Source organism: Symphalangus syndactylus, chromosome 5 (genome assembly GCF_028878055.3).
Source record: "Symphalangus syndactylus isolate Jambi chromosome 5, NHGRI_mSymSyn1-v2.1_pri, whole genome shotgun sequence".
In the NCBI taxonomy this organism is placed as follows: domain Eukaryota; kingdom Metazoa; phylum Chordata; class Mammalia; order Primates; family Hylobatidae; genus Symphalangus; species Symphalangus syndactylus.
This window is the reverse complement of record NC_072427.2, coordinates 134,787,756-134,802,723: the sequence shown is the minus strand read 5'-3', so window position 1 is coordinate 134,802,723 and position 14,968 is coordinate 134,787,756. Positions and strand designations below refer to the sequence as shown.

Sequence of the window (14,968 nt, the reverse complement as noted above, 5' to 3'; positions counted from 1 at the left end):
GAAGTAGGACAACTGACTATCCCATCTTCCTATTGATCACACCTGGCAACAGCTGGTATTCAACCTAATTCACATTTATTATGGGATCGTTCTTCACATTTCTGAGCTACCAATGTTTATATGGCTCAACATTTCCAAAAAGCTATCAGTATTAGTGTTTTGTTGTTTGCATCTTAATCCAAGACCTTTTTGCTATATTTGTCCTCTGTCTTTGTGCTGCTCCTACATAGCATACACCATTAGCAGCCATGTCTTATGAATTATCCTGTAGTAATGGTGTATATTAATTCATATGCACTATTCTGTCATTTTGGAGATGAATGGTAAAACATTTTAATCCAGAAGATAGTATGAAATTGGTGAACTTGAGTCTTCCCTGCTTCACTTTTATCTGCCCCCAACTCCCTAAACAGTACTTATCTTAACTCTCCTCAGAAAACCAATATCTTCATATTTTCTCCTTCTTCTCCCGATCTGTAGCTCTGGAGAAAGGATGTGAAACAATTTGTAAACAAAGAATTGCAATATTATCTGCTTCAGGGTGTGAGCTCATCGGGAATCAAAGTGTTAAGTAAAAGGAAACCCGGGTTAAGACATTGGCCAATTAATGGGAAGTTTTATTTTAGATAGCAGGCCTTCTTAATGCCCCTAAAGCCCCTCCTAAAACTGGTAACCCTTTGGGGAAATGACTTCTTTCATCTGATGATGAGACAACTAGCCTAAGGGGCTGAATAGAAGCCCCAAAGAAGATTGGACCCATATCTTTATTCATGCTATCCAACCCAAATTCTCTCTATGCTGTCATCAAAAAGTAATTTAGGCATTTTGTACCATAATAGCCATATTGTCCAGGTAACCTTATCCAAGATAGCAGCTGTTTTCCTTGTGAACACAATAATCACTGACCTTGAAAGAATGTCATTTAAACAGTGACAGGTGATCACTGGTTAAATAGGTTCTGGGCACTCTACAGTCGACTACAAGAATCCAGGTAACAGTGATGAATTCAGAACAGTCTTCATTGAATGTACCTTTAAAAAAGGCTTAAAAGACCATTTGTTCAACATCTACTGCCTGGTCATACTGTCAGGAGAATAAAATTCAAGGGCTTTACCTATTTTGGTTTTTTGTCACTGTTTGTTTTGTTTTGTTTTGTTTTATACCAAATATTGTAACTTAACCCACGTCTTGTTTTGGACCTGTAAAAACCTTAAAAGCTTTGTGATTTAACAAAAATGTTCTATTGGGGTTCAGTGCCCTTTGGAAATCCTTTTAGAAGTAACACATTCTAGCATGTTACTCTTGATAAGACTGCAATATTGATAATATGTCAAAACCGTTCCCTTCTTTTGTGCACATTAAACTGAAAATGGCAGCTTTGACGTAAGACATTTGCTTGTGAATTCGTTAGCTAACCTATTATCAGCAAAGCACATTTATTCTTAAAATTGTAAGTTCAAAACACATTTTATTAGTGATTCATTTTCCTGCTCCTCTTCCCAAAACCTTTGTTTTGGGTACGGAAAGGAGTTTGACTTATTTTTCAGGTAACCTAGTAATCAGATTTCACATGTGACTATTTAAAATATAAACACAGCATATTTCACTTCTTTTATCACTCTTTTTTGAAGGAAATTGCTACAATCCTTAGAAATGAAAATCCTAAAATCTCACATTTGAAGCATTATTATAATAGCATCCAGATAACCTTTTAGTCAGTTTTTATCTTTCTCCTCTCCTACGACAGTGGAAATAGAAAATTACACTAATGCCTCTAGCTTTTTCCTGCTTTGCTTTTTTCCTTGAAGACAGTAAATAGTTCTCAAGTTTCTACTCACATACTACTTTCTATATTCCATTCTCATTTACTAACCAAACCTCAGTTTTCCTGTCTGCATATCAGTGTCAAGTCTAAATATCAGTGCCCAAACTCCAATCTCTTTTCCAAGTATTTGCAAGTAGATAGCATCAGCCCTTTAAACTTCAATCCCAAATGAAACTTACCAGTTCTCTCCTCAGAGTCCCTGCTATTTCTGTCTAGCCATTCTTCCAGCCACACAAACTCTGAGGTTTAGTTTTCATCGCTTCTTATACCCCTAAATCTTTGTTACTCAAAACGTCCAAGGGTCAATAGCATCTATCACCATCACCTGAGAGTTTACTAGAAATGCAGAATTTCAGGCCCCACCCCAGGTATACTGAATCAGAATCTGCATTTTAACAAATTCCCAGGTGATTCCCATGCACATTAATATCCGAAAACCACTGCCCTAACTGAGAAGGAACTGCTATGACCTAAATGTTTCTGTCCTACCAAAATTCACATGCTAAAATCCTAAACCTCAATGTGATGGTAGGGCATTTGCGAGATAACTAGGTCATAACAGTGGAGCCCTCATAAATGGGATTAATGTCCTTATAAAAGCATTCCAAGGAGTTTGTTTTCCCCTCCCACCCATGTAAGAACACAGCAGAGACGACAACAGTCTGCAACCCAGAAAAGGGCCCTCACCAGAACCCAACCATGCTGACTGGACTTTGATATTAGACTTCCCAGCTTTCAGAGTTGAGTAAGGAATTTCCATTGTTTATAAGCTACCCAGTTTGTTGCATTTTGCTATAGCAGCCTGAATGGACTAAGAGAGGGACCATCTCTTTCTTTCACGGTAACTTAGTATGTGGTGGATACTCAGGTCCTTGTTCAATCTCTGCCTATGTATATAGATCTTTTAACTGAATATTGATATACTTGGAATCTTATCCCTCTTGCCTTCTAAGAATTTCCTTTTGCTGTTATCTTCCCTTTCTTCTACATCATGAATTTCTCCTTCCCTACTGATCATCCCCATCAATATACATGTCTTACAAATGGTTTCTTAGTTGTCACATCAATAGAAACCAACAAACATGGCTGATTTGGGCAAAACAAAGATTTTATTAAAAGGACACTGCAGCTGGCATCACCACTGCTGGAGCACTGGATGCTGGAACTTGCCACTAGCACTGTAGCTAAGACTACTCCAGAAACTCAATCTACTCCAGAAACTACAACCCCCGCTTCACCTGAGCACTTCTTCCATCCTGGCGTGAGATTCCCCATCTGAGCATGCTCATCTGATTGGTGAAGCCCGTGTCATATGCCCACATTCTCCCTGATAGGGAGGCTAGAAAAGTGACTATCTGGCATTTTCAGTTTGTACAACAGAAGAAACACTCTGCTTCCCAAAAAGATTCATAATTTCATAATTCATAATTCAGGGAATTTTAGGAATTTCCTAGAAATGAAAGGTTTCGGATGTTACCTTAAGCCCAAAAAGTATAACAAATCTTCCATCTTATCTTTAAAAAAAAAAAAAAAAAGATTTCACAGGCCAAGCGTTCCTATAATCCCAGAGGTTTGGGAGGCTGAGGTGGGAGGACTACTTGAGGACAGGATTTTAAGCCCAGCCTGAACAACATAGTGAGACCCTGTCTTTAAATTAACAATAACAATAATAATAACAGTAAAAAAAAATTCTCATTTTTTTCCTTTCCCTTCTGTTGTGACATCTCTAAAAGAGATTGTTTATTCTTGGCTTTAATTTATCATATCTTATTCACTATTCAACAAACTCCAATCTTGCTTCTATCCTCAAAACCATCATATTCCAAATCCAGTGGGTATTTCTTGGAGCTCACGTTGCTTGACCTCCCAATACTACTGGATCTTCACTTGGCTTCCATGGCATCAGGGTCCCCTGGAATTTCTCCTTTCTTTCTGACTCTACCTCAGCCTCCTTTTCTGGCTCTTCCTCTGCTCATTCTCTGTGCATTTGTTTTCATAGCTCTGTTTCTGCCGCTCTTCTTTAGCCCCATTCACTCTAAGTGTTGTGTTTAATCTCATCCCTTTACTGGTTTTAAAATTCTTAGAATTCTTAAAATTCTTAAAGCTAATCATTTCTGCCCCCCACCAAAAAGAAAATCTGTAGGCTGGTGACCTCTTTGCTGACCTCTATCGAGTTTTGCATTTCCAACCTCCTATTTTGTACTTGTACTTGGATATTTTTAACATACATTTTAATTTTAATATGCCTATATGGCAAGTGTTAATTTCCCTCTCTTAACTTGCTTCTTAAGAAGTTTCTCTAATTTCAGTAAATTACTTCATAATTTACCCACAGTTTTATCCATAAACCTAAGAATCATTCTTCATTTATTTTTTCTCACACTCTCATATCCCCTTTATATACAAGTTCTATATTTTCTACCTCCACAACATGCATTCCAAATTCATTTACAGCTCTTCTTTCCCTGTGTGTACCATCCCAGTGTAAGCCATCATCATCTTTTGCTTATAATCATATTTCCACATCAACTGGCCCATTTCTTCTTTTCCAATCTCATTTCAAAGCACCTCCCCTGTCACCCACACAACTCTGCCTCCATTGGCCTCTTTCCTAGTCCCCAAGCAAGCCATGCTCTTTGCTGTCCATAGATTTTGCTTTTCTTTCTTCTATTGAGAATGCCTGGAATACTAATTCCTGTCCCAGCTTCTCCCATTGCTTCACCTTATCCTTCAAGACTACCCTCTGTTTTTAACCTTCCCTAAAGTAGCCCACCACTTATCCTATCACATCACCTTGCTTACTTTTACTTAACAATTTAAAATATTCTGAAGTTACAGTAGTCCCTGCTTATCCGTGGTTTCACTTTCCATGGTTTCAGTTACCCATGGTCAACTACAGTCTGAAAATATTAAATGGGAAATTCCAGAATTCATAAGTTTTAAATTGTGAGTTTTAAATCTGAGTAGGGTGTTGAAATGTCTCACTGTCCGGCTCCAGCCCACCCAAGACATGAACCATCTTTTTGTCCAGCATGTCCATATGTAAACACCACTCTCCTATTAATCAATTAGTAACCATCTTGGTGAACAGATAAAAAAAAGTATAATAAGGCATATACATATCAGTGGTTTCAGGCATCCACTGTGGGTCTTGAAACATGCTCCCCCACCCCACACACACACCTGTGATTAAGGGGTAACAACTGTGTCTTATTTATCTATTCATCAGTTTATTGTGTACCTTAACTAGTAGGTAACTTAGATCAAAGCAGAGACCATGTCTTTTCAGTGCATGGATGTGTCCCTTGAAATAAAAGGATTGTGTGTCTCATAATAGGCACTCAATAAATATTTGCTAAACAACAGAATGAACTGATAATTAAGTGAATGGCTGATGTCAAATTCCATTGAGATTCCCAAACCTTTTCGTACATCTTTAGCCATCAGTGATAGACTGATAGCTAGTTACCCAAGACAAGTTTTCTTACTTATTCTTCTACTTTTGATTCTGCCTTGGACTATTGATTGTTTTCATTAATAATAATAATAACACACTACTTTGGGCAGCTAGTAGGAAAAGCAAGGCCAATGATGCTGACACATTCTGAATGTCTCCTGGGTGATGCAATCAGTATTTAAACAACTAATTTCTGCCCATCGATCATTCCTCTACTTCCTGCAATGAAGCTCCCTGGAGGAGTCATCAGATTCTCAATCTTGCTTGAAGACTGACAAGATGTCCCTGTGGACTCCCAGACTCTACTCCAGATGGGGAGATGTCCTTAACACCAAGATTTTAAAAGCTCCAATTTCAGAGTAAGAGTCGAAAACTCACAGATAAAATTATAGTTATTTCAGGGTTCTGAAAAGATGCAGAACATGAAGGTAAGCAAAGGCTTTATTAACTTGAGACTTCTTAGCTATTTTTTAAAACTCTTTATAGCATTTTACCTATTTCATGTTTAATAAGGATTTTAGAGTTTAAAGGCTATTTGAACGATAGGCCTTTAGAATAACAGAATCATTTGATTTTACTAAGAAAAAAATTCACATATTTACTTATTCTTCATTTGGGTGAAGTAATACAAATAATATGTTTCTAAATGTTTTTTCAAGTGGACTCTTTGTGAATTAACTAGAAGGTAGAAGGAAAACACCTCCAGAAAACTGAGTATTAAAACAGAATATTGCGAGAAGTAAGGGGTCTGTAAGTGTCCAGGCGTCAAGGAAGGAAGCAGAAGATCCTATTGGCAGAGAAATGACCCTTTCTTGTTGATCGCTTCATATAGGGACTCAGAAGTCTGGCAGCAACAACCTTGGCTCTTTTCCTGGTGTTTGTTTTCCTGGGAAACTCCAGCTGCGCTCCGCAGGTGATCAAATGCAAAATAAAAAAATTTAAAACAATGCGCACTGTGTGTCCACTCTGCTCTTTCTTTCTTCCTTCTTGTTTTATTCTCTTCTTTTTTTCTTTATTTTGCTGTAATAGAGGACTGAGCCGCAATGTTTTATTAACTGCTCTTCCCTTCTCCCGTGCTATAGAGACTGTTGGAGAGAAGGAACTGGACTCCTCAAGCTATGCTCTACCTGAAAGGGGCACGTAAGTTCCAAATATTTTGCTCTTCCTACAATAACGGAAGACCCTTAGGAGTCATGAACAGATAGATGGAGAGTTACGGAGAGAGAATAATGTCGAGTTTATTCCCTTAAATCATCGAGGCCATCAAAGAGACTGGTAGGTGAGGGAGGGGTGGGAGAGGGGAAGAGTCCCTGATTACTGGAAATCCTCCATCCTTATTAGAAATTATCCATCCAAAACTGGAGGGTTGCTTGTCTTGGTCCAAATGGGGACTCGGGTTGCCTGGGAAATATCGCACTAACACGACCTCCGCGCCAAAGCGCCCTTGCGGCCTCCGGTCAGGGGCGGGGCTTTCCTCCAGGTCTCCAGGGCTCCTGGCTCAGCCCGGGGTTGCGCTGGGAGCGCTGGAAACTTGGCAGCCCCGCGCGACCCTAACCTGCAGCAACCTGCCCCCTCCCCACGACCGGGGACTGCGCTGTGCCGGGAGGAGCTGAGGTTTAAGCCCGGGTTGTCCCGGGCCAGGCGGACGCTGAGCCCCGGGTCTCGTTTTCGCAGAGGGTCGCCGCTTCATCTCCGACCAGAGCCGGAGAAAGGACCTCTCCGACAGGCCACTGCCGGGTGAGTGACCAAGGGTGAAGGGCGCTAGTCGCGCGTTTTTGGAATAGGACGGGGCGGGCAGGGCTTCCTCCGCGCTGGTGCCGGAAGAAAGCGTCTCCTCACCGGAAAGACGCGGCTCTGAGGCGCCCTCAGATACGGTCCGCCCGAGCGCAGCCCGGGTTGGCAGCAGCGGCTCAATGCCGAGCGCCGGAGCTGGGAGCTTGCGCGTCCAGCCCCGCGCCAATGGTGGCAAGGGCGGCCGAGGCTGGCGCTGCGGCTCCCCAAGCCTTATTGGCTTGCGGCTGTTCAGCCAGCCCTCTGGCTTCCAGGGTGTGCAGAGGTCCCCAGGGAGTTAGGGCCTGAGGTTCAGCTCAGAGGGGTAAGGTGAGATAGGAAGAACTATGCAAATGCTTCTAGAAATGTATCTGCGCGTTTATGCAGCAACTTTACTCAGCCTCCTCTTAAACGCTGTTATTATTAAAATAAGAACTTACCTAGGAACTTCAAATGTATGCTTCTGTTTTACTAGAAAGAACTATCAAAGGTTCAAAATCAAAAGAGTAACATGCGGGCAGTTAAGGGTGGGACCAGGGACTGTTCTTTTTCATGATAAACCTTTCCATTGTATTGTATTAACAAATAACAATACAATTCAATGAAATTGTAAAGATTGAAACGCTAAAATTAAAAAGTATACTTACTTGGAAAAATACCAAACACTGTTGAACACATAGTAGGTGCTTAAATTTTTGTTTAGGCTCTTCAAACATGCTGTGTAATTGAGCTTATTTATTTTATGAGGTTAAGATTCGTTTCTCAACTTACAGTTGCCCAAAATTAGAAATCGTGTTTTGTGCTGAATCAGAACAATTTGTCTTTTTTTCAACTTAGATCTGAAATAACTTTGAATTCTTGGCAGATACTCCTTCAGTCAAATAATTACCTTATATTCGGCCACAAGGGTTAAATTATTATCTGAAATTCTCTTTGGCATATAGTTTAAAATTCTCTTCCATACCCTGTTTGCAAACTTGACGTAACCAATTGTAAGTCATTTCCAAGGCAATTGTGACATGTTTCCATTTATAAAAAATTAGTCTTCTGCGTAAGTAGTCCTTTGTTGAGGGGTCAAAATCTATTTCACAGAGGTTTTTCTAGTATTGCTGCATGTTAGAATAGGACTTATCTACATGAATATATAAATGCTAACAGAATCTGTATACATTTTTGTTTCTGCAGAAAGACGAAGCCCAAATCCCCGACTACTAACTATGCCAGAGGCAGCAACCATCTTACTGGCGTCCCTTCAGAAATCACCAGAAGGTACTAGCATAGTGGCCTCTTTCACCTGCATAACAGAACATCTTTGCTTACTTTCGGGATTCTGTGTTGAGTGCGACACCCCTCCCCCAGAATTTCTTGGCATTTGGCCCAGAGATTCTAACTCTGTACTGCTTGAGTGAGGCCCAAGAATCTGTCCTTAAGAAGTTCTTCCACATTATTCTGATGATTGGTCAAGTTTGAAAACAGGAACTTCAGAGCCAGTTAATAAAAGTTGAAATCATGAGAATGGAGATACCTTCCAGGGCTTAGATGTGGTGGGAAAAGGGAAGACAATAAAACACCCAAAAATCAAGGGAAATGGGGGGAAGCAGTACCAGTGAAGGGACATTAAAAGGAGCAAGCAGAAAGGTAAGAGGAAAATCAGAATAAGAGAGTATCCCAGAATTCATTCAGTAGTTGATGCTACTGATCATTCTCCTCTTGAAACTTTCCAGGGATGGAAACCATCAGAATGTTTACTATAGCAGAATGGTTAGTAAGAATACAGAACTCAGGGGACATTAAACAGTGTGTCACAGGACTTCCCCCCACCTCCTGCCCAGTGACACAGCTTGCTGCTGCTATTCCATATCTGAAACTTTGTTTACAGAATGTGATACAAGAAAGTAAACTGCAAAGTTAAGAGAAAGAAGGTCTGAGGCTCTGGAGAGCTGGCATGACTCTCAAAACTCTTGCAGTGAAAAGGTGTGAAATAGTTGAATAATGGGTAGAGGATGCTGTATCCAAGGTGTTTTTTTTAAAACCCAAGACATGGAACCCAGCGATTTTTGAAGTCAGTACGAAAAGAGCTCTGATGGAGATTGGTTAATAGTGACATTTTAGATTTGATTATTGGGAAGATGTGCAGAGCCAGAAAGGAAAGTGACCTATAATGGACAAGAAAGAGCTAATTTTAGGCCGGGCGCGGTGGCTCACGCTTGTAATCCCAGCACTTTGGGAGGCCGAGGCGGGCGGATCACGAGGTCAGGAGATCGAGACCAGGGTGAAACCCCGTCTCTACTAAAAATACAAAAAATTAGCTGGGCGTGGTGGCGGGCGCCTGTAGTCCCAGCTACTCGGAGAGGCTGAGGCAGGAGAATGGCGTGAACCTGGGAGGTGTAGCTTGCAGCGAGCCGAGATCGCGCCACTGCACTCCAGCCTGGGTGACAGAGCGAGACTCCGTCTCAAAAAAAAAAAAAAAAAAAAAAAAAAAGAGCTAATTTTAAAGGGGAGAGGTATCTTCATTAGCAATTCGAGGAAAGGATGTGATAAAAGGTCCCCATCTCAAGTCTTTTTTGGAAAATAAATATATATATATTTTAATTATTGAAGCTTTCTAAGTGGATTGTCTCTGAAGACGAAATCACTAATTTTATTAGTCTAAATTGATAGAAAAGTTTTCGATTCCCATATGATTTATCAGATACTGATAAATCACTAGTCTTCTTTAGTATTTTTATTCTATACTACCTCAATATTATTTAGAAGGCTCTTATTTAGTGAATTACGGTTTCAGTGGAATTTATACAGGGATGCAGTTCTGGTTTTGTTTTGTTTTGCTTTGCTTTCTTCCTTCCCTTTAAAGAGAAGCCCATTTTCTGCAGTGGTTTAAAGTGTGCTAGAAATTCAGGTTAAGATGTAACCCAAACATTCAAATTATATTGCAACTAACTGAAAGAATGTGCTTTTATCTAGAGGTGATCTTAGAAGAAATTAGTAGATGCACTTTGCCCCTGGCCGCTCCTTCTCCCTACCTTATTGTAACTTTTAGTCATTCTAGCCTATTTTTAGAGTCCCAGGAACCTGCTATTGTCTAACTCTTTAAGTATCCTCACCTCAGATGTGATACCTCATGCTCTAAATTTTCGCGATTCCACCCAGCAAACGAGTGCCTCTTCTTTTTATCTCATTTCCTCCCCAGAACTCTAGCTCCCCTAATAAAAGAACATTTGCAAATGTGTTCCCATGTCATCTTTCCCGAGTAAGATCCATTTTAACAGGAAATATAAAGAGACAGTCCTTTGATGCAAGTGAATTATTTTGATGGTGGGCATTTTAGACATAAGTCGATCTGTGAGAGCAAGACACATGGCTTTTGAGATATACCATACTGTAGTTTCAGTCATTATAGAGGTTCAGATGTAAAATATGAATTCCGCAATGTGTCCCAAGCTGAGAAGAAAAGATTTGAAACTGAACAAATCAAAACCCATATTGTTTAAATTTTCAGTAGCAGAGTTCATGAGTTAACATAGCTTAGAAGGCTTAATGTTTATTTCCTGAGATTCTCTTTGTCTTACCTTTTCCTCTATTAAAACACAGAGTGTATATTTATTTTAAACAATTTTTTTTCTTACAGATGAAGAAAAAAACTTTGATCAAACCGGATTCCTGGAAGACAGTCTGCTTAACTGGTGAAAATATACTAGATTATGTTTAATTATAGTTCTATTCTCTTTGAAAATATGAACCATGTGAATAAAACCTTTGGACCCTTTTATTCTGTTTATAATCTTAAGAACACACACAGATAGTTTTATTCTTTCAGAAACAAAATATATATATATAGGATGCTTAGCTGAGAACATCATCTTCTTCTTTCATTGCTTCAGGTCCTGTTTAGATGGCCAAAAATGTTTTTAGATCACTTTGTGTCTTACTCTTGAGTTTCTTAGAATATTTATAATTACAAGGCTGAAGACTAAAGTGTTCTTTCCTTTTAACTATAGCCAGTACCTGTCTTGATCTTAGTTGTGTGTGTGGCTTTTTTTTCGTTTTGTTACCCACTTGCGTTTTGTTTTCACTCAGCAGAAATTCTCCTTCTCTGTTTTCCTTTTATCCCATCCCCAAGAAGGTGGGAGGAAGGTGAGAAACATGGCAGGATGGGAAATAGGAGAGTACGACTCTCTATAGCTCATCCAGGAGTGATCAATTAAGAAGATAAATTGGATGACTGAGGAGAAGCCCTGTGACAGGAACACTTCAGTGTGGTTGCTGAGAGGAGACAGTCATTGAGGTAGAAGATTTGCCAAAAATCCAGAGCTCAGAGCTCCCTTTGTGCTCTTTGGGAATTACCTTGCATTCAGTTTAGAAATCTAAAAGTTACTGGGAAATAAGCAGATGGAGACACACTCTGTTGTTTACGTATTGGAAGAAGGGAACAAGCCAGTTTTGTTAGAGGTAACTCATTTTCCATGACCAAACAGACTCAACAGATTCAAGTACTCTGCTTACTCTAATTGACTAGACTCTGGGTTTTATTTGACATCACAGCATTACATAAATCACTCTGATAATGTAAGTGCACAGTAATATGCCTGATCTCCTCCTTTTTAAAAGCCAACTTGAGTTCAGTACCATCTGAATACACACACACGCACATACACCCACACACGCATGCACACATACTCCTGTGGCAAACATAATAATGTATTTATTTAGAATTATAATATGACCATCATGTTAATTATTTTTTACCTGATCAGAGTTGTTATTGACAAATGTCATAAGTGGAAAGTACTAATTCTTATTGTCATCAGTATTTAGCCATTATTTAGTAGCTCAAGAATATCTTTATGTGAATGTCTCTGTAACTTGGAATTGCAATTTCACTGTGTTAAGTAATCAGAACTCTGCTTATAAGATTTATCTGTATCTTGTTTCATAATTTAATAATGAAACTAAATTCAAGTTAATGTAATGTTGATCTCTGTCAAAAAATAACTTGTGAGCATTAAAATATCTGTATGGCATTATAATAGGCACCTGTCATTAATTATGATTTGGTTTGAAAGTAGACTTACTAGGTAGTGCTTACATCCGATTTAGTGAAAATTTTTTCCAAAAGCATTGTTCTTTATTTATACAGAGTCCTAACCACTTCACCATTAGGAGGGGTGGGACATTAAAAATTATTTATCCATCAGACATAAACTGATACAAACTGACTATTCAAATAGTATGTGTATTCAAAGAACACTTTTAACATCTATCTTATGAAATAATTCTTCCTACAACTAACCAGAACAATCTCAAAAATGTCATACTAACCATTGTTTTAAAAGCTGTCTCAATGATCAATAGCTGTTAAAATATAGCTCCAAGTATTCTAAGTACTCAAATTCCTTGAATGTTCTTATGTACAAATATGCTGATTAATTAAAAGGTCCCTCTTCCCAATTTTCTATAACTGTCCAACTCTCTTATGGTGTCTATATTCTGTTTATTTCTAGATTTTTAAAGAACCAAAATGAACAAGTGATCATAGATCAGAAAACCTTCACATTATATGGCTTATGTTTTAAAATTGGGAATTTTCTGCCTTCAGCAGATACATGCACTAGAATACCTCGATCTGCAGAGAGGGCTTTCAGCCAGTTTCTGCACAGTTCTCATTGCCCTTCTCTTTTTTGCCTCTATAGCCTACCTCGGCTATCTGGCTTCCATCTTGGGCTCTTAATTATTCTTTGTTTTCCAGTAGTTACCTTCGCTCCCTCAATACCATCATTGTGTTCCTAAGAGAGGAGGCGAAGTGGGCCTGGCTTGTTCAGATTAGCCTCCAGCTTGCATTTCTTCTTTACCTGGTTATGATAAATGAAAATGTGTATCTTACAACCTTGAATTATATCATTTTATCTTGACCACAAAGAAAGGGAAGTTGGGAATGTAACTTCATTCTGGTCAGTCGCTTCATACTGGGCTGTAAATTCCTTTAGAAAGAGCTCATTTTTAATTTGATTTGATCCTCACAACCACTGTGTGAAATGGGCCATTTTATCGCCCATATTACTCATAGACATTTGGGCTCATTCAGTGAAGACTCTTTGGACCTCCCTAAGTAGACTTAACTAGTCCCTCTCCTGAGTCTTCCTTGTACCCTGGAAAACTATTAGTATAATGCCTGTAACATTTATGTTCTCATCTGCATATGTAAAACCAGTTCTGTTCACTCTAACTCCTACCATGGAAGAGACGGTAGTGTCTTGATCAGTTCAGGCTGCTAAAACAAAATACCACAAACCGTGTGGCCTATAAACAACAGAAATTTATTTCTCACAATTCTGGAGCCTGAGAAGTTCAAGATCAAGGTGTCAACAGAATTAGTGTCTGGTAGAAGGCCCATTTCTCATGGATGGCCCTTTATTGCTGTGTCCTCATGTGGTGGAAAGGGCAAGGCAGCTCTCTGGGACCTCTTTTATAAGGGCAGTAATCCTATTCATGAGGGCTCTGCCCACGTGATCTAATCACTTCCGAAAGGCTCTGCCTCCTTTGTGGATACCATCACATTGGGGATTAGGATTTCAATACAGACGGGCCCAACTTACGATGGTTCGATTTATGATTTTTCAACTTTATGATGGGATGAAGGCAATACACAGTACACTCCTTGACTTACCATGGATTTATATTCTGATAGGCCCATTATAAATTAAAAATATCAGTGGGTTGGCCAGGCAAGGTGGCTCATGCCTGTAATCCCAGCACTTTGGGAGGCCAAGGTGGGCACATCACTTGAGGCCAGAAGTTCAAAGACCAGCCTGACCAATATGCCAACACCCTGTCTCTACTAAAAAGAAAATACAAAAATTAGCCAGGTGTGGTGGCACATGCCTGTGGTCTGAGCTACTTGGGAGGCTGCGGCACCAGAATTGCTTGAGCCTGGGAAGTGGAGGTTGCAGTGAGCCAAGATCACACCACTGCACTCCAGCCTGGGTGACAGAGCAAGACTGTGTCAAAAAAAAAAAAAAAAAAGAAGAAAGAAAAAGAAAGAGAGAGAGAGAAAGGAAAGAAAGAGAAAGAAAGAAGAAAGAAAGAGAAAGAAAGGAAGGAAGGAAGGAAATAAGAAAATATCGGTGGGTTTATCCAAACACAGTCCCATTGTAAGTTGAGGAGCACCTATATATGAATTTGAGGGGGCATACAAACATTCAAACCATAGAAGGTGGTACAATCCATAAAACGGGTCTTTCTCTCAGCTGATCAGGCACCACACACTTTTTCTATCATTCCTGTCCTTCAACTTATAAATACATACATTCTTTAAAAGCAACAATTTTTTGAACTTCTATGTCTCCCAATAAGACCATTTATCTATGCAACTATTATGCACAAGGCACTGTACTAGACAAGAGCCTTCTAGTAACAATCATATTTGCTTCTCCTCACCAGCTTTTGTCAGTCTTGGGGAAAAGGATGAAGAAATGACTAGAGTGGAGGGATGGAGTCACCTGGCAGCAGCTGTCTAAACAGGGGACCAAGTACAGGATAGAAGGTGATTCCTACACACACTGTCAAAGCCAGGTGTTTGCAGGTCAGTTAAATTCCATGTGCCCTATCATTTGTACACACTTATTATCATCAAATTATTATTTCATTGAACAAAAAGCACTTACATCTTCGGGTATTTTACTGTGTAGGCATGTTTTCAATAACAGTCAAGCAACCAGTTATCAATCAAGAGTATCATTTGAATAGACACGTTAAGCTAGTTTACTGGGGATACATTTTCATGGTTATTGTAACAATGAATCCTCATTTATCACAAGATCTTTCTGGTACTTCAGCGAATGAGCCTACAATATAATTCCATCTCGTATTTTTTCTACTCTCCAGTACAGAGCATTTCAAACTGCTCTGCAGATGCTCGG

The 14,968-nt window shown here is 39.5% G+C and overlaps 2 protein-coding genes across 12 annotated transcripts in view; one reads left to right on the top strand and one right to left on the bottom strand.

Moving 5' to 3' along the window:
* The first annotated feature begins 5,426 nt into the window (after positions 1 to 5,426).
* Positions 5,427 to 14,968, top strand: part of SPX (spexin hormone) — a 245,495-nt gene continuing 235,953 nt past the window's right edge. For 7 of the 11 annotated variants that reach the window (XM_063639628.1, XM_063639626.1, XM_063639623.1 and 4 more), the window contains exons 1-6: positions 5,427 to 5,710; positions 6,115 to 6,195; positions 6,365 to 6,422; positions 6,957 to 7,019; positions 8,238 to 8,321; positions 10,681 to 10,735. In XM_063639628.1, coding sequence (XP_063495698.1) covers positions 5,696 to 5,710; positions 6,115 to 6,195; positions 6,365 to 6,422; positions 6,957 to 7,019; positions 8,238 to 8,321; positions 10,681 to 10,735 — 356 coding nt within the window. In that variant the 5' untranslated portion in view covers positions 5,427 to 5,695. Of the gene's footprint in view, positions 5,711 to 6,114; positions 6,196 to 6,364; positions 6,423 to 6,956; positions 7,020 to 8,237; positions 8,322 to 10,680; positions 12,506 to 14,489; positions 14,632 to 14,968 lie in introns of those variants that run through there. The other 4 variants (XR_010120859.1, XR_010120858.1, XR_010120857.1 and 1 more) reach the window with 2 other exon arrangements.
* Positions 12,810 to 14,968, bottom strand: part of GYS2 (glycogen synthase 2) — a 63,234-nt gene continuing 61,075 nt past the window's right edge. Inside the window, exon 17 of the mRNA XM_055280414.2 lies at positions 12,810 to 12,835. The gene's annotated coding sequence lies outside the window, so the exon portion shown is untranslated. The remainder of the gene's footprint in view (positions 12,836 to 14,968) is intronic.